We start from the raw sequence: 23,240 nt of genomic DNA, 5'->3' as shown, positions 1-23,240 counted from the left end.
GCTATTGAGGCTTGAAATATTGCTAACGTAACTAAGAAGTGGAATTTTAAATTTTATTTGATTTTAATGTGGCTAATGCCTTATTGGATAGCACAGTTGTAAATCCTTCACAGTCTGAACTTAGCCAACCTTCCTTCTATTACTTCTCTTCATCAACTTAATGCTCCAGCTAAATTGGAGAGGGTTGGCTATGTTCTTAACCTTATACTATTTCCCATCTCAGACCTTGGCCCATGCTGCTTATCTCACTTTATCAAGTGCTCCAAAGTGGTGATATACTGCTGTCCCCCTGAAGTTTACCTAATTGTTTTGTGCTTTACTAATTTATTATCTGCAAACTCTTAAAGTACTTAGGACATTCTGATTACAGTGATTTGTTTTACATTTCTTATTTTCTTCACGATATAAATTTCTTGAAGGGCTTATATAGTTTTTATATATTCTGTTTATGTATGTGCCAAATAAATTCAGCCTCTTCAATCTTGCCCTTCAAAATGTGTGGCAAAGTCATCCCACTCTCCTAAGCCCCAGTGCTGGGGTTTACATCCAAGGCTTTGCACATGCTCACACATGTGCTCACACACACACACACACACACACTGCAGGTTGAACCAGGTCTCACTAAGTCTCTGAGTTGCGTAGGCTGGGTTAAAACTTGTGGTCCTCCTGTCCCACCTCCCAGAGTGCTAGCTTGACAGGCTTGCATCACCATGCCTAGCTCTTCTTGAAATTTTTATTTTGAGCCAGAGTCTAAGTGCCCAACTTGGCCTTAAGTTTGAGATCCTCCTACCTCAGTCTCCCAAGTAGCAGGGATTACAGGAATGTGTGCTACCATACCCAGCTCATAGCAAAGTCTTTCCATATGTGAGAGGTGGGTGGTGTGTGTTGACTGTTACAGTAGATCGTTGAGATTACTGATGACTGCTGTGCTCCCTGGCATTAGAGGGCAGTATCGTGTCCATAAGCAAAACACGTTTATCTGAAAGTAACAGATTTTGAGTACATGCCGTAGTTCAGTTCAGTTCAGTCTCATTAATAATTCTAACCTTCAGAAAAAACTTACATCTGCTGACTTTGAGTGATATTAATGAATAATCTTTTCTGTAATTATTTTGCATTTGATTCAGAATATGATATTGGACCAGGTTCTTATTGTTAGATCTGAGAAGCACTAACCAAAGCATTAGGTGTCAGAGGTTAATTCCTTAAGGGCAGAATCTTTTTGTGGTGGGCAGTTAGTGTCCTAGCACTAAGAAGATAGGCAAACTCTGAAGTTTTTGGTTTGATCTTGCCACTAGTGAGCTTGACTAACTTGCTTTAAGCTTAGCAAACTAGTTTCCCTCATTATACCCTGGGTATAACATCAGCATCCTAATTCAGAGGGTCAGATGAGGTCATGCATGTGAAAGCGGCTTTGTAAAATATTGTATAAATACAGAATTATTTTCCTACTCAGTTCTGTCTTGGTACCAAGGCATGCACACAAGAAGTGATTAATTATAAATATTCATGACATCAATTTTTAAAATTTAGGTAAAGATTACGCTCTGTTAAAGGTTGATGAGAGATACAGTGATACAGTTATACCCACCTAGGCTGCACACACTGAGAAGTGATTATAGTCATAATACTTTGGTTAACATATGTCCTTTGGGGTTACTCAACCTTAAAATGTGATACATAAGCCGAAATATTTAATCTCAGGTCTAACGGATTTATTTTTATGTTCTCTACCTTTCTTAAACACTAACTTCAAATACACAAAATAAGCCAATTCTTAGGAGGTATTTGGGCTCATACGAAACCAATTTCGAGTATAGTTTTCAGACAAAACTGAGGTAGTTTGGAAATACGCATGGACATGTTCCCTGCCAGATTTGTGGCTAGAAGAGACGTGAGCTATTCTAGAAGAGGGAGTGTAGTGGTTACCTTTTGTTGAGACCACTCACCAGCCTGGAACCTTCTCCTGTAAATCCCTAGTTTGATTGAATAAGATGTTCAACTGAAGTTCATGCAATCTCACAGTTACAAAACTCTTGCCAAAGAGAACTGCAGTCATGATATCTGCAATCGAATTGTTTCCTGGTCACGTTGGGGAAACATCTGAAACTGTAGTCCTGTAAGATTAGTTATAAAGAAATGCCATGGTAGGAGAGGCCTTGCTGATCCTGAATAGACAACCTAGCAAATGTGAGGCTGAAGAAGGTCCCCCAGGCTCCTAGGGACTGATCGGACTTAAAGGCATAGGTCAGGATACCAGGCCCACTCCTTTGGGGTGATCTGACTAAAGCTCCTCTAGGGCATTCAGGTATGTGCTGACCATACTCGGGAGTGGGCCAGGCAGATGGCACATTCCTGTCCCGACCTTCCAAGACCTGCCAGGTCTGCTAGCACTGGGGAGGTGTGGCTGTGCTCTGGCAAGAATAGCCTCAGTGCCTGCATTTCATGTAGCATTTGGTCTTTCTCACTGAATGGCTGCCCTGGGCCTGGGCTGGTTTCTGAGTCCTCTTAGGGATTGGCATATATTCTCACAACCCTTGCACCAATGCCCGAGTGGAGCTGGTGTTTTACTGTCAGTACCTCCCTATAACTGACTCAGCTCTTTGTTTCCTCCAGACTGGATGACCTGGGGTTAGTTAGCCTTGGAGGTCCCACGACTGCTTTCCTCTCCCAGTCCAGCCTGTCTTCATTCAGATTCACATGTGAGGCTGCAGTCCCCTGGCTCTTCATTTGCTTGGTGCACTCTGTTAGCTACATGAAGGAAATTTAGGTGTGATGCACTTGTTAGTCTTCACTCTCCCACACATACACTTTCCTGTTGCCCTTTTGATTTTTTTAATCTGATACTCAGCCTCTCCTCCCCCCACTCACACACATTGGAGTCTCCTAAGCTATTTCTGTCGGTTTAATGATCCCCAGCTGTTGCTGTAGTTCTGCCCATTTTACCCAGGAGATGCAAAAGAGCTAAAGGAAAGGGGTCTGGTTTGAGGTGGATTACACTGTGTGTCAAACAAGTCTGATTCATTTTTCTGAAACCACTAGGGTAAGGCTTCTTAGAGAGGGGTGTTAATACCAGGATAACTGAAAATATAGAAAGAAGGAAAGTTCAAGCTCCTATCAGGAACATTTTAAAAAGAAGTATTCTGGTTAAATATAGCTAACAACAATACATTGGATACTTCCAAACAGTTAGAAAATTTTGAATGCATTCATCATAGAGGAATGATATAAATTTAAGGTGATGAATATGGTAATTATTCAGATATGGTGTGCCAAACAATTAAAGTTTTAAAATATACATTGTACTGATATGTGTGGCATTCTCTGCATTATTCAAAATTATGCTAAAAAATTGTGGTATATGGTAAATGGGTAATTATTTGATCACTTTGCATTCTGTTTTTAGCTTTTGTCCTCTCCACCCATGGTATGTGTCGTAGAAACCAAATACAAAAAAAGATTCTCTAGTAGGAAAGATACAAAAAGCATTCTTGAAGTGGCCAGAAAAGGCATTGATTTCAGTTCTCCTTTAACCTAAATGCAGGTTTATTTCATAAAATTTGTGCAAAATTGAAATGTTCATTTGCAAATTTGACCACACAAACTTCAGGAAATACAAAATTGCAGTGCTTATAACAACAGGAACTCCCCTGCAGTTATGCATACCTTTACTTTTGAGATGCCTTTACTAATCATGGGCAAGGGAAGTGGGGAAATTTCAGCCGCTAGTCTTACAGCTTTCACTCTTATACACTGTATGAAGTTTAATTTTATGGACTATATTTTTCTACAGAAAAGAAAATTTTTGCTGCATCCTTTACCAAAGTTTATTTTAAATCTTTAATTTAAAAAATTCAAGTAGCTAAATTACTTTCTTTTTTTGTGTATGAAAGATCAAACCCATAGCCTTGTGTATGCTAGGCAAATGCTATACTGCTGAGCTACACCTAAGTCCTCCAATAGCTTAAAATGTACATCATATAGGATTTAAGGATGAGAAGTTATCTTTTATACCCATAAAGAACTTTCAGATTTTGTGTGTGTATACATGTATGTATGCACACACACACACAAGCTATATGCCCAAATTTCTACTTTTTGATCACTGTTCTGTTCTCTAGTCCTTCTTCTAGAAATGGTGTATTGTTTTGTTGGTTTGTTTTTTCTTGTGGTACTGGGGATTGAACCTAGGACCTTGACACTAGGCAATTTGCCCAACCCTTTTTATTTCTTCCTTTGAGACAGGGTCTTGCTGAGCAGTGATCCTTCTGCCTCAGCCCCTCAAGTAGCTGGGATTACAGACATGTACCCCTGCACTTAGCCAAAATGCCATTAATTACTGAAAATACTGAAGGTTAATTTTAAAAATGTCACAGGAAAAAAAGTCATGTGAAATAGGAGAAACTTATCAGGAGAACTTGAAATACTTTAAGAAAAACTAACTTTCCAAGGTTTTATATAATTTATATGAGGTACAAGCCTATTTCATGTCTTGTCATGATTATTCTACAGTGCTGTATATTTTTCAAGTCCATATTATAAAGATACAGATAGCAGAAGTGCTCTAATTCAGTTTTAAGGAAAATAACTTTCTGTCTTTCCTAGCTTGCTGTGGGCTACCCTGTTCTAAATTTTGAATTTGCTCACCTGTCACTTGCCCTGCACAGAGTTGGGTGCAGATGTTAGCACAGTCATACAGCAGGGATTAGCAGTCGCGATTCCAGACTGCCCACATTTTCTGGGCAAACATGTAGAACCAATGCCACAGGGAAAGTGCCGTTCCTAGGGTGCCTTTAATTTTCCTGAGATCCTTCAGATGGCCCTGCCAAAATGTGCTAAAGACATTTCCAGTTTATATCTATACTGCTTATGTGATGGAGTTTGTTTTTTTTCCTAAGAGACAAATCTTGCTGTGTAGCCCAGGCAGGCCTCAAACTCCTGGGTCAAGCAGTCCTTCTGCGATGGCCTCCTGCACCTGGGTGCTGTGGTGGAGTTTTTTGAATATTGCCTTAGAACCTCAGGAAGGAGACTCGGCAGTTTGAGATCTGTCTACTGTAGTCAGAGAAGAAGCTCTAGAAGATGAGCAGCCACCTAGAATGAAATGATGAGCCCCAGATTTGACACTGTGGGAAAGTTTAATTCACTTATCTATGTGTATGTAACTATTAATATTTTTGCTCTGATTCTGGAATTAAGTGTGTTGTATAATAGAAAGCGCACAGACTTTGGTGTCAGGCCAGCCTGTGCGTGAACTCTGCTGCTGTCTTTCACTGGCTCCCCACCAGTTACTCAACCTCTTTTGAACCTCTGTTCCCTCATCTGTAAAATTGAGGTAACACATACCTCAAGTAGCTCTGGAGATTGAATCACTAGTAGTACATCTAACCCGGTGACAACTTAAGGTAAGAGTTCAATATAATAGATTCCTCATTTCTTAGATGCTAGCTTTCTTCCAAAACATGTCCTTTCTCAGTGCCTTTGCACTTGCTATTTCTGCTTTCTAGAATATTCTTTCTCCTGATCTTTTTCAGTTTATCATAACATACAGGTTTCTGTATATGAGTTACTTTCTCCTCCGAAGGACCTTCTCTGTATACTCTACCTAAAATCACTACCCCTCAGTTATTCTCTGTTTTCTTAGTCCACACTATAGTTTTCTTCAGTGATGTACAACTTACATATTTCTTGTCTCTGACCCCGAACATATGCTTTGCATGGGCAGATCCATGTTACTGGCTTATCATTTAGCACAGTGCCTGACATATATAATCGGTTTACAGATACATATTTGTTGAATGAATGAATGAACCAACCAACCAACCAACTAACCAACCATCAAAGAACCTCTTGAGTACCAGGGAGAAACCTGTGGCAGAATATAGGAAGGAAGTTGTAGTGGGAAGCCAATGCTTTTTGTGTTTAAGAATAGATACTCCTTCATTAGGAGCTAAATGGGAAGCAAACCTGTGAAGTTCTTTGCATCCTTTAGACTTCCTGTCTCTGGGAGGAGCCCTTTTGCTTGCCCTTTAGATGTGGATACTACTGTCCTGGTAGTCTCTGTTTCCTTTGAAATTTGAATAAAGCAGCCTTCTCAGATTCTACAGTTCTGATATGTAATGTACATGTCACATACAATTCACTGCATTTTCCTAGATTTTCCCCTACTTAGTATATAGAGGTTTTTTTTCCCAGCATACCGTATTGATGAGACTGTCATTTTATAGCATGGATAATTGTTGTGTTTTATGAAGGATGACAGGCAAAACATATAACAGTGCATAAGGACTGCAGCTCTAAATTCAAACAAGGCAAGGTTCCAGTTTTTCTTACTCTGTGACCTTGGACAAGTTATTTAAACTCCAAATCTCACGTATTTTGAATATAAAATGCGAATAGTATTTCCCACATAGTTTTGTTGTAAAAATTAAAATGATGCATGTTTTTACTATTTTATAAATATTACACATACAGAAATCTTTTATTTTTTATATTTTAATAACTTACCCTAGGTTTTCTTAAGTTTGTACTTTGTAAGTTACCAGGCTGGGTGAATAAGTAGCCCAGGTTTACCAACCAGGAAGGTACTTCCACTAGAGCCCTGCCTTTTATCCCTGACAGTGTCAGATTAAATAGAGCATACTTGTTATTTGGGGTATTAGTTCTGATTTCTAAAACTGATGATTTGAAAAATGAATCTTATCTCACGCTCATACACTGTATACAGAGATGGAAGAGAAATTCACAGGATTGCGAAATAGCTTAGTGATTGAGCATATCAATAAAACAGTCAGATTTGAAATCTCATAGATTTGGGAAGTAACTTTTTAAAAAATACAATTAGCTGTTCTTCTATAATGTTTACACCATGACATTATCATTAGTTGTATTTGTCTATGCCACAGAGTGCTTTATAATTTGAGTGTTTTAAAAGGCCTAGTACTGTTTAGTCTTCATAATTAATCATTTAAGGGATTAATCAGTAATTTCTTTCTGTCCAAGAGATGGCAGCATTTCAATTTGAAAAACCTGAACTTTGATATATTTTAGTAATTGGTTCATAAACTTTCTGAAGGAACAGTCAAAACTGTTTATACAGTCAGCTTTATTGTAGACTTACGCAGATAGTACACAATCCCCATATATCCTTCACCCAGTTGTCCCTAGTGTTAGCATCTTAGATAACAATAGTACATTTGTCAAAACTAAGAGATTGGCTGGGCGTATGGTGCACACCTATAATCCCAGCACTCAGGAGGCTGAGGCAGGAAGATCGCTGCAAGTGTGAGGTGAGCCTAGGCTATATAATTCAAGGCAAGTCTGAACTACATAGCGAGACCCTGTCTGAAAAAGTCAAAACAAAAGAAAATAAAATTAAGATTAACATTGGCACATTACTATTGAGTAAACTCCAAACTTCCTTTGGATTTCATCCATTTTCCCACCAGTGTTCTTTTTCTATTCCAAGATCCTGTCCAGCATACCACGTTGCATTTAGCCATATGAGTTTTAAATATTAAGTCAGAGGATTACAGAGACAGTGTACTGTCTTTGTCTCACCCCACTTCTTCTTTTTGTCCTTTCTCTGGGTCTGAAATTCAGCAGCTCTTTCTTTCTCTGGCAAAAGATAAACAGACTTTTACATCTTTGAACCACTGCTTCTGTATTGAAAGCTTAGATTTTTTTTTCTCCAATCCTATTTTCTTGGTACATTTTAAATACACATAATGATCATAATGATCGCATTCATCATAGAGCATGCATACCTGTGCATGATACACTTGTTGCTTTGTTTCCCATTCCCCTACCCTCTCTTCAACCCTCGCCTTGCCCATTTTCAAAAGCAAGCTTAGAATTCTAGAAGTAAGCTTTGAACACTCATTGTACAATAATAGAATATTGGCCTAATAATGGAATACAGTGGACCTTTAAATGCTGCTGTTGTATTTTAAACACCAGAGATGCATAGTGGGTGCAATGTATACTGTGCTAACCCATTCAGACAGTTTTCCAAATTGAAAGAAGAAAAAGATCATGCAAAGGGATAGACAAACTTTGTGTTTAGAAAGCATATGAAAATTACATGCAGGTTGAATATGTCTTTACCTGAGATGTTTGGGACTGGAAGTGTCTCGGGTTTTAGATTTTGGAATGTTTGCATAGACTTTACCTGTTCAGCTTCCCTAATCCAAAAATCCAAAATCCAAAATGTGGACTGGGGAGCCCAGAGAGGGAAACAATTCATTGAGATGCTGTAGGACAGGGTAGGAGCTCAGAAACAGAGAGCAGGAGAGGGAGTGGAACTGAGTAAAGAATGCATTTATTCTCTGTTTTCTTAGGTTTTGTCAGGGCAGATTGTAGGCACATCTTAGCTCATTTTCTTTTGCACTAATAAAATACTACAGACCTGGGCAATTTGTAGAGAATGGAAATTTATTTGACCCTGGAAGCTGGGAAGCCAGAGAGTCTGGCACCAACATCTGGTGGCAGCCTTCTCGCTGCATCGCAGCATGGCTAAGGGCATCACATGGTGAGACAGAGCAGGTGTGCTCGCCCCAGTCTCCGTTCCTCTTCTTAGAGAGCCAGTAATGCATCATGATCTCCTATGATCAGTTGTAAAGACTATCGGAAGGGCCCACTGCAGTACCATTAATATAAAGATTTGGAGTTTTGAATTTCTAACATTTCAACTTTTGGGGGACACATTCAAACTATAGCAGAAAGTGTGCACTAAGTGGGCAGCCCAGGGGAATATTACTTTTTGGATATCATACTAAGAAACTGCTTAAAACCTGGAGTACAAACTGATTATGAGAATAAAATATTTTTAAGACTAGTTTATCTGTTCACTTACCCAACTCCGCATAGAAAGGATTTGTTTTGCTTTTTGCTTTTAAAAAAAAGTCAGTGATGTGTAAGACACAGTATATTCATTGTGGGTTATTGGCTTATATACAGATCACGTCTTAAACCCTTTTTACTTCCCCTTTCCCCCCTCCCGTCCCGCTCCTCCCATTCTCAGGTTCCTCTCCCATTGCCACAAAGCCTGTCTCCGTTTCCTATCATCTTTCTTGTATTTTGCTCATTAAATTATTTATACTTCATATTTCTCATATAAGAGAAACAATGTGATATTTAACTTTCTATGTCTGATTTGTTTCATTTAGCATTAGGGAGTCGAGATGTGTCCATATCTTGTTTTCTTTCCTGACTTCCAGTCTTGGGTGGTGTTGTCTGTTGTACTGCTATAAAACCTAAGAGATACATGACTATTTTAAATTTTGTTGCTTTTAAGAAATTAACATTTCTTTTCAGTATTTACGTAGGCATGTGTAGCATACATAAGGCTAGGTAAGACTTGAACTTTTTAGTGACCTTTAGGAGCACAGCAAGCCCATTTATGGCTATGTGCTAGCCAGAGTAACATTTACTTATGTCTTTTTAAATAGAAGTCTATTAGATAGACTCTTTTTTTTTTTTTTTTTTTGGAATCAGGAATCGAACTCAAGACTTTGTGCTTGCCTGGTGGGGGCTGTGCCACTGAGCTATATCCCTGGCAAATAGACTTATTTTAAACATCAGCATCTTTTTGATAGCATTGTAATGATCTGAATCCCCTTTTTCCATTAAACCGAAGAGTTTGGTGAGAATGAGAACCATATTGTCTTTAATACACATCCTTAATAGTCTGCCTTGGGGCTGGGGATTTAGCTCAGCGGCAAAGCGCCTGCCTGGCAAGCGCAAGGTCGTGAGTTCGGTTCCCGGTACCGGAGGGGGGAAAAAAAAAAAAAAAAGTCTGCCTTGACTTTGAGAGTATGTAAGGTGCTTGAACGCAGAATGGAGGCATGGGAGTGGTCTTCCCTGCTTAGTTCAGATGCAGTATCTGTTATCTTTGAAAATATTCTTTATACTTCTTAGTGCTGCTCTGATGTTTGTTCCTTCTGAAACTGTAAACACCACTAGAGCAGGGGCTGTATCTGTCATCTCTAGCTACAAGCAGAGTCTGGCATTTAGTGGACCCTCATATTTCTGTAATGAATACTAACGAAGAGAAGCTTTGTTAAAGAGCTAGGGGAGAATTGAATACAGCATGGATCTGAGGCAAAGACACACAGACCCACTGCTTCCCTAACCCTAGCAGCTACACAAATAAAAATGTAACAGTGCGAATAAGTGAGTTTGTGTGCTTTAATTTATTCCTTGGCCTTCCTTTCAAGTTTATTTCTCAAAGAGCTTTAGTATCTTAAAACAGTTGACTGTATAATGGGCAAAGGGTAAATGGGAAGAGTTAGTTATCACAGAACATTAAAGGAAGAACTACTGTGGATTCTAGTGTCTGATCTCTCATATAGTTTGTTCTCTCCTTTAAAACATTTATCACAGCTTGTGCATATTTGTTTGCTGTCATTGATGTCTGTTTCCCCACTGTACTGAAAGCTTCATATGAACAGAGGCCATAGGTTGTTGAGTAGATTCCTATCAGGTGATTGAATAGGCAACACTCTCCCCACCTCAACTCCCACACCCTCCAGTAGTGATGATGCTAGAAAGTAACCCAGGCAGCAGAACCAGGGTAATCGCCTCTTTTGGGGGTACCTTTCACCTCCTTAGTTGCACATCCTGAGAATGAAACTAGTGAGTGTTCAGAATTGCCTCTGTTTCTGAGTGATTGTTTTTACTATTTGGATGTTGCTAAGTGATTTTTTTAGGCATATAGAATTAAACAAACCAATAAAATAGGTATAATTCACTGTTGCAAAGAGGAGTATTCTAATTATTATCATACTAAGCTTCCCATAAGGTTAAAACCCAACTTTGCCTTCTCTTGTCTTCCTAGTAAATTTTCCAGTTTGAAGCTAGGGGTAGTGGTGTCCATTGCTGAATTAAGTTGGATTTATTTTTTCTGGGGCTGCTGTATGAAGGCTAGAAGGGAAAAAGTGTTCAGGGCAGGAGAAAACCATAATTTTCTTTTTTTTCTTTTTCTTTTTTTTTGAAAACCATAATTTTCATGGAGAATGGAGCGCCTGGGGCAGTGATGGCAAACCTTTTAGAGCTTTCAGTGATATAAACAGTCTGCTGCGGCACGCATGCCATGCGTTCACACCACTGGCCTGGGGGTTCCCACTGTGTGTTTTTGTTTCTTTTCTTCTTCTTCCCATTTTTTTCTGGCAGGCAGCTCAGTTGAGTCACCATCCATCAGCTTCAAAGACATCTGTTCATCTGTATATAGGCTGCTCACACAGACCCATTTAGAAACAGATGATACAGAAATTTGTGGAGTTCAGTAACAGTGAAGGTGTAAAGACTCAGGCTTGTGCACAAGTAGGTATTTTTGTTCAGTGTTTATTGACTTGGGATATGGTGAGGAAATCTAAGTAGTGATGTACAGTCAAATTGATTATGTCAAATTCTTACTCCCTCCAATCTCCTGGACTTGCATTGTCTGTGAAAATAATCAGTTGAACTGGTTTTCATATGTATATATTTTGTGTGTGTGTGTGAGTGTGTGAGAATGGATGAACATTAAAGTTGTGGTCCCTGAAATACGCTCCTGACTGAGGTGACTTCTGCAGTGAGCACAGAACATACGGCTCTGTAGAATGTCCTGAAAATGAGCTATTAAATTATTTTTTCTAAAATAATTCCTAAGGCCTGGAAGTATAAAGTCATTTTATTGAGAGTGCTTAGAATTAAAAGGGATTGAAAGATAACTAAGGAAGAAGGAAATTCATAGAAATGCTATCTCATTGTAATTGAAAGTCATAGAAGAAGGATCAGTGAAAATGTACACAGCCAAGGAAATTATAAAGTGAATAGGGTAACAGCCATAAGTGAGAGTTTACTGCTTCAGTCTTTCCCCCTGCATATAAACATCATCAGAGATAACTGGAGATGCTTGTGGAACGTCGTACGCGCCTGCAGTCAGGTTGAAGCAGTATTTAAGACAACACTGAGACATAGTAAAATCTGTTTTAATGGGAAACTAGTCAGATTTTAGATAAGCATGGAGTTAAGAATTCAGTTCTGGGAGATAAAAGATGGAATTTTCAGGTAACTGAACTTTAATATCCTTTAGTTTTAGAAATTGAAAAGGTTTATTAGTTGAGTTTTCCTCTTTGAACTAGAGCTATGTGTATATCTGAATGGACCTTTACTGTGCTTTCCATGAAAAACTTGAATCAGAAATTGATTAAAGAAGGGCTGGGGATTTAGCTCAGCGGTACAGCACCTGCCTGGCAAGAGCAAGGTCATGAGTTCAGTTTCTGGTACTGGAAAAAAACAAAACAAAACAAAAAGAAAAAAGAAATTGATTAAAGAACAAGCATGTTAGCTTTCATAGAGTCTCTTATTTTTGTGAAGCCAGGAATTTTTCACCGAGCAAGTATGCATAATAGCCCTCGTAACCCTGTCCGTATACGATTTACTTAGGAGGATTACTGATTGATACTTCAAACTTATTCTTGGGTAATAGCCACTGCTTTCATTACGTATTGTTTCTTTGAAATAGGCTTATTGAATTGCCTTGTTTGCCTATAACCTGAAATAAAACTAATTTGTTCAATTTAATCATTTTCAAGTAGTGTATCTTACACTGGGCTTTATGACAAATAGTTACCCTTTTATTGCTTTTCTCCTTTCTCATGCTGGGCTTTCCCTTTTCTTTCCTACAAAGACGTACTGCACACTATAAACTACTCATACTTTGGAGTTACAGAGATCTGAGGGTTAATTGTAGTTCCAGCACTTTGGAGTTATGTGACACAAGGCAACATTTTAAAGGTCTGTTCTTTAGTTTCCTCTTCTGTAAAATGTAGATAATAATTATACCATCCTCATATGGCTTTTGTTGCTTTGTTTCTCTTTCCTTCCAGTGCTGGAGCTGGAACCCAGGGCAATACACATGCTAGGCAAGTGCTCTACCTCTGAGCTGTACGCCCCCTTTACAAAAGATTAAAGGCACATTGGTCATTTAACACAGAGTCTGATACATCATAACATATGCAGTGACTCCTAATGCTATTTATATTTTATCAGAATAATTGTTGCTGATCTGTTGTTTTATTCTGAAATCAAATTCCTAAATTAATTTAAATGTATTTCCTGAAGTCGATCATCTGAACTCCTTTGACCCTGGTCTGAAACAGCCATTTCCTCAGCCCTTTTGTGCTGTCTCTGGTGACAGAGAATGAACGAAGGTATTCACATGTCAGCCCTGTTAGCTCAGTATAGTAAGTTTCCAGAAGATGTTGGAAAAGCACAGTGAGGAGCTCAGGTTCTGGAATCAGAATATTTGGCCTCAAATCATGTTTACTTAATGCCTCTGGGCTTCGCTCTCCTCTCTAAAATGGACTTAGCAATACTTGTCACCAGATAAAGAAGGTGGGCATTTCCAGGTGAAGAGAATAAAAGAGGCGGGAAAAGGTTCATCATACTTGGGGAAGAGTATCAGGCAGCTGTGATGGGGATGCCTTAGGAGCAGCACCGTCCAAGTGAGGACGTGGCCATGAGCTACCACTGCAGCATGGGAGAGCATGGGAGGTAAAATCGCTAAGAGGAGTGGGGAAGTGGAGGAGTTAAAGCAGGCTAAGACATGCATAGTAGTACTTGGGAAGGCAGTGAGTGACACCTGAAGAGGTAAGAAGATGGAAAGCAGGCTAAGCGTTTTGGAGAACGATGAGTTCTACTTTGAACTAAAACGTTGGAGACGGGGCTGGGGATTTAGCTCAGCGGCACAGCGCCTGCCTGGCAAGTGCAAGGTCGTGAGTTCGATTCCTGGTACCGGAAAAAAAACCAAAAAATTAAAAAAAGTAAAACGTTGGAGATGTAGGCAGGAGCCTTGTTATGGGTCTCCCATTCTCAGAGACCTCCCTAAAAATTGCTCTGTGGAAAAGGCTTAAATTAGGGCACTGTGACTCCCAGTGGGTGCAGGTTCCCCTCAGACAGGACTTGCAGGGCCCCTGCAGTTGGAGACCTGTCATGAAAGGGACTTCCCTTTGCCTGTGGATCCACTTAACCCCTTTCCGAACTTCTCACGTAGTCTCTGAACAGTGGCTGTGCCATCATCAGTCTACGTAGTGTGCAGTTGTTATATCCACCAGGTTCCACTGGGTTTGAAATAGGGAAAGTTGATTTTTAACAATAAAAATTCCTGTTACGTTGTTTAGTGTTTCTAGAGTAGAAGTAGGAGAAACATTCATTACTCTCTGCTAGTCCGGATGTGCTTGAGTCATCTAGTTTGTATGAAAAGGCACCTTGCTTCACTCAGAAAAGGGCCTCGTGAGAAGAGGAAATAAAGTGTATTAATGGTAAAATATCTTACAGTCTAGAGAAATGCATTGCTTGGTGAAAATAGCTATAATTTTCAAATACAAAAGAAAATATTTTACAAATATCCAGTACTTCCCGGTCCCCAAGAGTAACTGCATCACCCACCATCCTTACAGTGTAAATGTTCACCAAGAAAGCACACAGCGTTTGGAAAGCTCTTTCTGCTGGGTGCTGGTCCTCATGATGATATTTTCTTTGAGTTCAGAGTTGGTGTTTTTCAGTCTTAGAGGAGGACCTAGTGTTGTAGGAGGTTTTGAGCAAGAGGCAAGACTCTCAAACTTTGTGGATTGTTATCACCCTGCAAGACCCTTCGCAACTTCCTCTCGCCGCCCACAGCAGAATACGGAAACCATGCTGTATCAGGCCACTTCTGCAATTACACACAGTTGCAGTTGAAGGGCTCTTTCTTTCATGCAACGCCCTTCTGTTTTTAGATTTTCTTTGCATGTAAAAATGTGTCTTTTGAGGTGGAATACCCAACTGATGCTTCGTCTCTCCTCTGTCTTTGCTGCCCTGCAGTGCTGCAGTTGAAGCTCCAGCAGCGCCGCACCCGAGAAGAGCTGGTGAGCCAAGGGATCATGCCACGTAAGTGCCTCTCTCAGCAGTGGACAGAGTTGCCTGTAGGGCGTGGTTGTGTGGACCCAGTGTGCTTGGAAGCATCTCATGTTAGACAAGGGTGACTGGATTGATTTTTTTTCATGGTTCTCTCCTGTGTGCTTTTACAACCTCAGGAATCTTCAGCCCCTAAATAGTTAAGTTAACTGTCCTCATTCAGTGAGACAAACAGCCTCAGCTGAAAAGGTGCCAGTGAATCATCCCTTTTGTGAGTTGCACCTTTCAGAGGCTTTCTGTGCTCTGTTAACTTTCCTTTACGGGAGGTGCATGTTTTGTGCTGAGGTACTGTGAGAAGGAACCCACTTCTTGCATATGCTTTGCCTTCATGTTTAGGTGGTTAGAATGAGAGGCCTCTACCCCAGCTACTTTGAGTAGGTATTTTAAGGGAGCCCCTTTCGGTTAGAGTGAAGGCCTGGGTTACCCAAGGCAGCCTGGAGTGAGCATTACCGAGTAGAGTCAGAGTACTGGCTCAGTAGGGGCAGAGCTGCAGCCTTGGGGGAGAAATGAAACCAAACCTTGGACTCTGCTAGAAGAGAGAAAATCTGCTTTAAACACCAATGGCATTATAAATGGAGGGAAAGTTGGAACCAACATGAGTTTGCTCTTTTTGACATTTCTTTCTGAGTTGTCAGCAGAGAGGGTAGAGCGTAGGCTCTCCCTCTTCTGTGTATATGCCATCACCACTTGGATCCACCCTAATGAAGTAAAGATATATATATCGTGGAGCAGCTTCTGGCTTCCCTGTGGGAGAGTTGATGTTTTTTACTTTAACTCAGTGCCTGCTGCTCTGCTGCCCCTGAATTTTCTAACATTAACTCAAGGTATTAATATGTGCTGATGGGTAGTGCAAGTAAGTCACCTGCTTTCTGGAGATTTATATGTAGAAGCCGAGATTGCTTATAAAAAATGCAAGCTGGGTGTGGTGGCGCACACCTGTAATCCCAGCACTCTGGAGGCTGAGGCAGGAGGATCGTTGCGAGTTCGAGACCAGCCTGGGCTACAAAGTGCGCTCAAGGCCAGCCTGAACTGCATAGCGAGACCCTGTCTCAAAAAGACCAAAAAAAGAGATAAATAAGATCATTTTAGAGCCCAGAAAGCCTGTGACAAATTAGCTGGTAGATGTGCTGAGTAGTAGGGCTCGAACGGAGTCACTTTGGATGAGATGGCTAAGAAAGGCCTCCCCAGAGAGGAGATACTGGAGCTGAGCTCTACAGGGTGAGCTGGAGCTGCTGTCAGAAAGTCTGACGACTACTCAGGGAAAAGGAAAAAGAGTGAGGGCCTGGTGCAGGCGAGAGCTGCATGTGTCGAAAGAACATCAAGGAAGCCAGCAGCACTGAGGCATAGAGAGTGAGGGGAGACGGGCAGGTGAAGACAGGCAAGAACCGTGGCCTGCCAGCCGCCCAGAGGTGGGTGTGATTGTAAGTACAATAGGAAGCTGCTGAAGGCCTGTAAGCAAGTGAGGTGGTTGATTTGATTTATATCATGGTACTGAGAGGTCAGTTTCTAAGAATTAGAACCTAAACACATGTAAGCAGTCAGAGATCTGTTTCTACCCTAGGCATCAGCAAAGGAGCGCAAATCTCAAGTTAATCTTTTGTTTTCTGCAGTTTGTTTAGTGTGCTGTCTGCTATGTCTCCAGTGAAGGATCCCCCACTGCTAACCTTTAGTAACACCTGGCCTGTACAGTGGGTCAGTAATGTGGTCAAGTGGGGCAAAACACTCCAGACCTGTCATTCTGCACACCGTATAGAGGAGCGAGTTAGCCAGCATCTCGTCTTCTCCCTTTCACAAAAGACCTTGTGCAGTTAGTGTCTGCTTTGTCCTTACGGTGCTTAGTGTCTTACACACTGTAGAAATTAAAGAAATAGGCATACTGCCTTCCCTTAAGGCATCAAAGCCAAAATCGGGGTAGCCACAGTTGTCCATTCACAGAACAAGAGCAGTGCAATGCTGACCCATGAGATGCTGGCATCACACTATTAATTCTGAGGCATAATGTTATTTCTTGGAATTAAAAAGCCATGTAGAGGGTGAAGCCCTGTGTTATTCTTCCTGTCTTTCACTCAGTAACAGGCACTGCTACAGATCATTGTTTAATAGAATTTATCAATTACAGTTTCCTTGCTTAGGATTCCCTGGAGTATCAGTGTTAAAACAAATGATGCTTTAGTTATTGTTGTTCTTGTTCGGCAGATGTATCTTATTTGCCAGTATAATATTTACCAGATAGCACGCTTATAATCCCAGCACTCAGGAGACTGAGGTGAGAGGATCACTGTGAGTTTGAGGCTAGCCTGGGCTACATAGTGAGTTCAAGGACACCCTGAAATGTATAGCGAGACCCTGTCTCAAAAAAAAAAAACAAGTGTCTTATTTATGTTTCTGGTCCTAAATGAATGAATGAAGACAGCCACTTTTAAACAGTGATATGTAGCTGGGTGTGGTAGTACATACCTGTAAACCCAGAACTCTAGGAGGCTGAGGCAGGAGGATTGCACATTCAAGCCCAGTCTGGGTGACTTGGTGAGATTCTGTCTCAGAATTTGAGGGTGAGAACTGGGGATTTAGCTCAGTGTGAAGATCCGGGGTTCAGTCTCCAGCACACACACACACCCTGTCCACAAATGTGTGGTGTGTGCATGTGTGTCAGACAGACCAGAACAGATACCCCTCAGTTGCAAATCTGCTGGATTTCTCTATGTGGAATTTGGAAGATTGCTGCCATGTAGTCAGGCATGTTCTAAAATCGTTCTGTCTGTAGTTGTGTACTCTGTGTTATTCTCTGTATCTGTGAAGTGAGAATAATCACCTTCCTATTAGGAATAGAAGTGACTTGCTTCTGTGAGTGTACTGCCTCTTCCCCCTACTGAGAGCCACTTTCACCTGTAGGCAGTCTGGCTTTTTTGTGTTCTAGTGAAGGAAGGAGGTGGCAGGCTCTTGGGTTGAGAGAAAGTGTGCTGTGGTCCAGGAATAGTTCTAGTGTGAAATTCCCTGCCCATCTGTGTGCCCAATGATACACGGGTTAGGGGCCGGGCTTCCCGAAGGTGAGGCTGGCTGTTTGTGCCAGGCCACTGCCCGGAGTAGCCCACTTCCCCACCCCTGCAGTCCCTGACTGAGGCTGCAAGAGGCGGCAGTCTCCCATCCCCTACCTCCCGCTGTCTTTGCTCACTCTCCACTCACCTCCTCTGTAAGCAGTGCTGGGGGCAAACTGCAGATGGGCCTCAAATTGTTACTGATATTTGGAGACTGAAAAGGGGGCTTCTAGTTGAAAGGGCTTCCTTTCCCTTGTGTTGGCCTGAGGACTTTGTGAAAGGAGCCCTTACGTTGAAGTTCCTTACACATTGCTGGAAGGAAGGCAGTGCTCCCAGGCCGGGGAAGGACCAGCGTTGTCATGGCTCTATTTTCTCTCATCATTTCTGGTTTATACCTTTATCAGACTCTTCTCATTCCAGCCTTTTTTCTAACTCTTGGAAGAAAAAACTCACCTGGCTCATTTTGTAGATCCCCTACACAGGTTCCCACGGAAGACTGGCTTTCGTGTTAGAGGCGGTGTCTGCCGGACACACGCTGCAGTGACGCCCTTCTTTCAGCGTCATTCTTGTTTCTATATTTTGTTCAGAGTTGGGGGAGCCTTTCCAGAGCATTTAGGGTACCAGAATCCTCCAATTCCTACAAACCTCTCTCTGCTGCTTGACATTTGTGCATTTCAGCTATGAGGTGTGAAGCTGGTTTCTGCTGTGTTGTTAAACGGGATCATTTCTCAGTATCTTTTGTTCTCGTTACGTAAACATATGGCTCAAACTTAATGCCACTTGAGCCCTACCAGGTACAGAGCACTGCATAGCAGAGGCCCACTACCTGAACCTTCTCAAATGCCGCCTGACGCTCAGCATGGCTTGAGGGAGAAGGAAGATGGTACAGACAGGGAGCAGGTCTTTAAGCCCAGAGCATGTGACAACCAGGAATGTCACTGTGTCCAGGAAGAAGATGCAGAGAGATGAGGTCGTGAGGTGAAGCTGGAAAATAGTTATGAAGAGTGTTCTTCCAGTGAGACCTGTTGCAGAAGAATGTCCTCTGAAAGGAAAGCGTGGTTATTCTCCTGACCCAGGCAGATGAGGACAAATCTCCGGTGACCTCACATTTGTCTCTTCTTTCCCTGCCTGTTCCATGCAGGCTCCTTGAGAAAAAACACTGTTAACTCCAGTCTGTTAGTTTCCCACACACAAGTAGTGGGAAAACTTTGATGCCTTGGAAACTTCTGAAGAAATAACTATTTCTGGGCATAGTGGCGCAGGCCTGCAGTCCCAACACTGCAAGGCCAGGGCAGGGGGATTGCAAGTTCAAACCTAGCCTGGGTAATGTAGTGACTTAGCAAGACCCTGTCTCAGAATTTTAAAAAGGGCTACAAATGTAGCTCAGTGAAAAGGCCCTAAGTTCAATCTGCAGTATTGGAGGGGAGGGGAAGAAAAAACTAAATAATTTATTTTGTTCTAGGGATTCTAGGGACTGGTCTTCTCAGTGAGCTTGTCTTCTCTTATTTGTTTGTTTATTTACAGTGCTGGGGAGTGAACCCTTCACACATGCTAGGCAGACACCCTCCCACTGAATCACACCCCAGCCTTTGTCCTTTGGTTTTGGATGGTGTTTCCATGGGCCCAGCTGGTGCTGTACATCCCCCTTCCCTCTGAATGGTGGGTAGAAACCAGAGGGCATGGGGACAGCCAGTTGGTGCCAATCCAGAGGTGTATCAGACTCGCTGGCTTTTGCAAGGTACTCAGTCATGTTGCCAAGCAGGAAAGTGAAGTGATCAACCAGCCAGTTTTGAGTGGTGCATAGCTTTGCACGTGCGCCCTGTGTATCTCACATTGATCCTGGGAAGCATGGCTTCATAGACTTGGTGGAACCTTGCAGCTCTGGATTTTTAATAAGCTTTACTGCATCTTGACTCCCCACCCCTCCAATTCTGTATTTGATTGCTTTGTCATTCTTCAGCTGTCAGTGTTAGCCAAGTGGTCTATACAGCGACTGTGACCCAGCGTAGCACCCATCGCTAATGTAAGTGGTCATTTTACTGGGCCCCAAATTAGCTGAAAAATCTGCTCCTCATCATCTGACTAAAGCAGTCTCTGCACCAAGTACTTCCTTGTCTTTGACAAAAGGTTATGTAGTGCTGGGAAGCCTCAGGACTGATTGCGCTGGTGCAGCTAAGAATTCCTTTCCTCCCTCCCGCACCCTCTGTGCTTGGGATTGAACTAGGCCTTGCACGTGCTAATCACACACTCCGCCGCGGAGCTGCACCCCAGCTCCTGCTCGTTTATTTTCAGCTGACAAAGATTTAAGATGCATTGCTACCCCTGTGAGCCACAGAAGCTGGGCTCAAATCCAGCCAGAACCCCTGTCCAGGAAGAGCTCAGGAAAGGCCTCCCCCAGCGCTGCTGTTAGCCCTCTGTGAGCCATTGCCCTGGCTCTCAGTTCTTTCAGGTGCTCACTCTCAGGATTAGGGTTTGCACAACCCCTTTTACTCTTTCAGGTACAGAGGTATCTTTGGATAGAAGAGATAATTTTCTTTGTTTTCTTTAAAAAAAAGTTTTTGAGAGGCACTATACCTGATGACATATGTCTATAATCCTAGCACTTGGGGGCTGAGGCAGGAGGATCTCTGAGATTTCAAGACCAGCCTGGAACACAGGGAGAACTTTTCTCAAAGAAACAAAAACAAAGCAACCACCTGACGAGGTAATGTATCCTTACCATAGGAGTGAGGGTGGCCTGATTCCTAGTTTTGAAGCGGAGAAGACTGTTAGGCTGTGTTAAACAGCAGTTGCCAAGTTAATGTCTGTCTGTCTCTCTGTGTCTCTCTCTCTCGTCAGTGCTGGGGATGGAACCCCAGGGAAATCAACCGCTGAGCTCCATCCTGGCCCTTTTTGTTTCTTATTTTGAGACAGGGTGTTGCTCAGTTGCACAGGCAGAACTCAAACTTGGGACCCTTCTGCCTCAGCCTCCTGAGTAGCCCAGATGATAGGTGTGTGCTCCTGTGTCCAGATCATGATTTGTTCTTCTTTATCTGAATGATCCAAGGCCAAATTTTTTTCAAGCTAACAAATGAAGTAGAGGTTAAAAATCACTCACATTAATTTTACCTGAACAGTATGAATTCCAAAGAATCCCATGCCCAAGGAGCCCTGATAGGTATCTGATGGTGGTGCTGATTTAACATCCTTTAGCCTCGTGGGTGGGATTCCACTTGCAGAAGGACAGAAGTAGCTTGTAGTGTGTATCTGAAGAGCTGACAGAGGGATATTGTTTGATTTTGTTTTGAGCTTTATCCAAGGGCTGTGCACTACAATGATAGTAGACCGACCTGAAGGTTTATGTTGGGCTGCGGTGTGAAAGCCAGATATGGTCCTTCTACCAACTCCCCGTGATGAGTGTCGTCATTACATACTGCAAACGTACTAATCCAATTGTTTTGAAAAATAAAAATTAAACTTGAAAAATAGAGAAAGTCAGATATAAACACGGCTGGTGCATGTCAAAGAGAAGCCTGGAAGACCAGTGTGTTAGATTCCACCACTGTGACAAAACACTGGAGATGGTGGCCTGGAGGGAGGAAGGCGTATGGAGACCCCCATCTGAAGGTTGCAGTCTCTGGTGGGTTGGCCTGGTGCTGTTGGGACTGTGGTGAGAGGAGTGGTACAGAGCAGCGCTGCTGGCTTTGTGGCAGTGAGGAAGTGAAAGGGTTAGGGCCCCACTCTCCCACTTCAGCCTCTTGAAGGCTCCACTGCCTCCTGATAGTGCCGTGGGCTGGGGGCCAAGCCTTACCACATAGGCCTTTGGGGAATGCTCTCCGACACCGTAGCAGCCAAGTTCAAAAGAGTTGGCCCCTAATCTTTTAACCCTTGGAATTGGCTGTCTGCTGACTCATTGGTTGGACGAGACTGTGCGGCCATCTCTCTCAGTTTTGGCCTCTTCCACCAGTGGGCCGACAGTGGGAGGCTCTCGAGCAGCCTGCCTGTCTGGGAAGGAGCAGGTTTAGCATCCTTGGGTCTCCGCTCTTACCTTCATTCTCAGTGGTTGGCTTTCCTGCTGGTTTGGGTGGGGGTGACAGATCAGGTGCCAAAACAGGGGTGGTGGCAAGCCTGCATACCAAAACATGATGTGCTTCACGACAGTGAGTTTGGATCTCTGCTTACCCCAGAAAGTGTGGTCCCTTCTCAACACCCCACCACCCATGCTCTTTGATTCTCATGAACTTAGTTGTGCCATGGTCAGGCCCGGGAACTGTTGAGACCCCTTTGTGGTTAACAGTCTTCAGCAGAGTATTTTGGTAGGCAGTCTGATGTGACAGATGAGAGCAGAGGGCCAAAAAAATGGAAATCAGGCCCACGGAGCTCTCAGCACTTGACTTCACACACTGCTGCTGCTTTCAGGAAGAGGCTGGGACAGAAGAAAGGGCAGAAACAGTGCCTTAGGGCTACACAAGCCGCTCACAGATGGTGGAGCACTTTCACTTCGTGCAGTGCTGGCAGTCGCCCAGTGCGGTAGCAAGTATAGTTGCCGGTTTGTGGCTGAGGATCCCTGTCTTTTAAGGGTGCCCCTGGCCACACTGCCCCGAAAGACAAGGCAGATCCGGTTCAGGTTTCCTGGCTATAGACCCCCTTGTTAATTCCTGAGGGTCCCAGTTTATACAGTTCTTGCCTGCATGGAAATTGTATGATGCTACCCTGCTGTGCTTTCACCTGAATTTCAGCTTTGAAAATGAAAAACGGTCAGGCCAGGACCCGTAGTTGGTGGGGTCAGGTGAGAGGTGCAGAGGCAGAGGCAAGCGTGACCCCCTTGTTTTTCAGCCCTGGGTTGCTGCTTGTGTGTGCCAGTTTGTCTTGAAGGGCAGATTTCCCCTCCTGTCGTAATAACCCTTGCTTAACTCAGAGGTCCTTCCTTCATTTCGTGTTTTGGATTCTCCTTGGGAGAATTTTGTACTTCCTCTCACTAGATAGTTGCACAAGGAAGCACCAAAATTTAGTATGTAACTTCCAGGGCTGCTTTTAGCGGGTTCACTGTTCTGCCTGGTACAGAAACCTAAGAAAAATCATCTGCCTGATGCTAGTGTCAACCCTTACACGCTAGTGACACAGCTGACTCCTGCTCTTCTGTCAGTGCCTACAGGACCCCCTCGGTTTCCTGCACTAGGCTCCTCTCTGCTGTGCGTCCTCTGGGTGCCTTCCACAGGTGTCATTACCACGCCCCTGACCCGAACAGCGGGGTGTGGGTGCTCTCCCTAGCCAGTAGGTGGGCCCTGG

At 42.7% G+C, this 23,240-nt stretch overlaps 1 protein-coding gene across 1 annotated transcript in view; it reads left to right on the top strand.

Moving 5' to 3' along the window:
- Mkl1 (megakaryoblastic leukemia (translocation) 1) overlaps window positions 1-23,240 on the top strand; it is a gene marked incomplete in the record, with an annotated part of 172,213 nt that overhangs the window by 124,872 nt on the left and 24,101 nt on the right. The window contains 1 exon segment of the mRNA XM_013511484.1: window positions 14,845-14,910. Within this exon segment, the coding sequence (XP_013366938.1) occupies window positions 14,845-14,910 (66 nt within the window).

Source organism: Chinchilla lanigera, unplaced genomic scaffold, assembly GCF_000276665.1.
Source record: "Chinchilla lanigera isolate Chin_1 unplaced genomic scaffold, ChiLan1.0 scaffold00012, whole genome shotgun sequence".
Taxonomy (NCBI): domain Eukaryota; kingdom Metazoa; phylum Chordata; class Mammalia; order Rodentia; family Chinchillidae; genus Chinchilla; species Chinchilla lanigera.
This window is presented reverse-complemented; position numbering and strand designations above follow the sequence as displayed.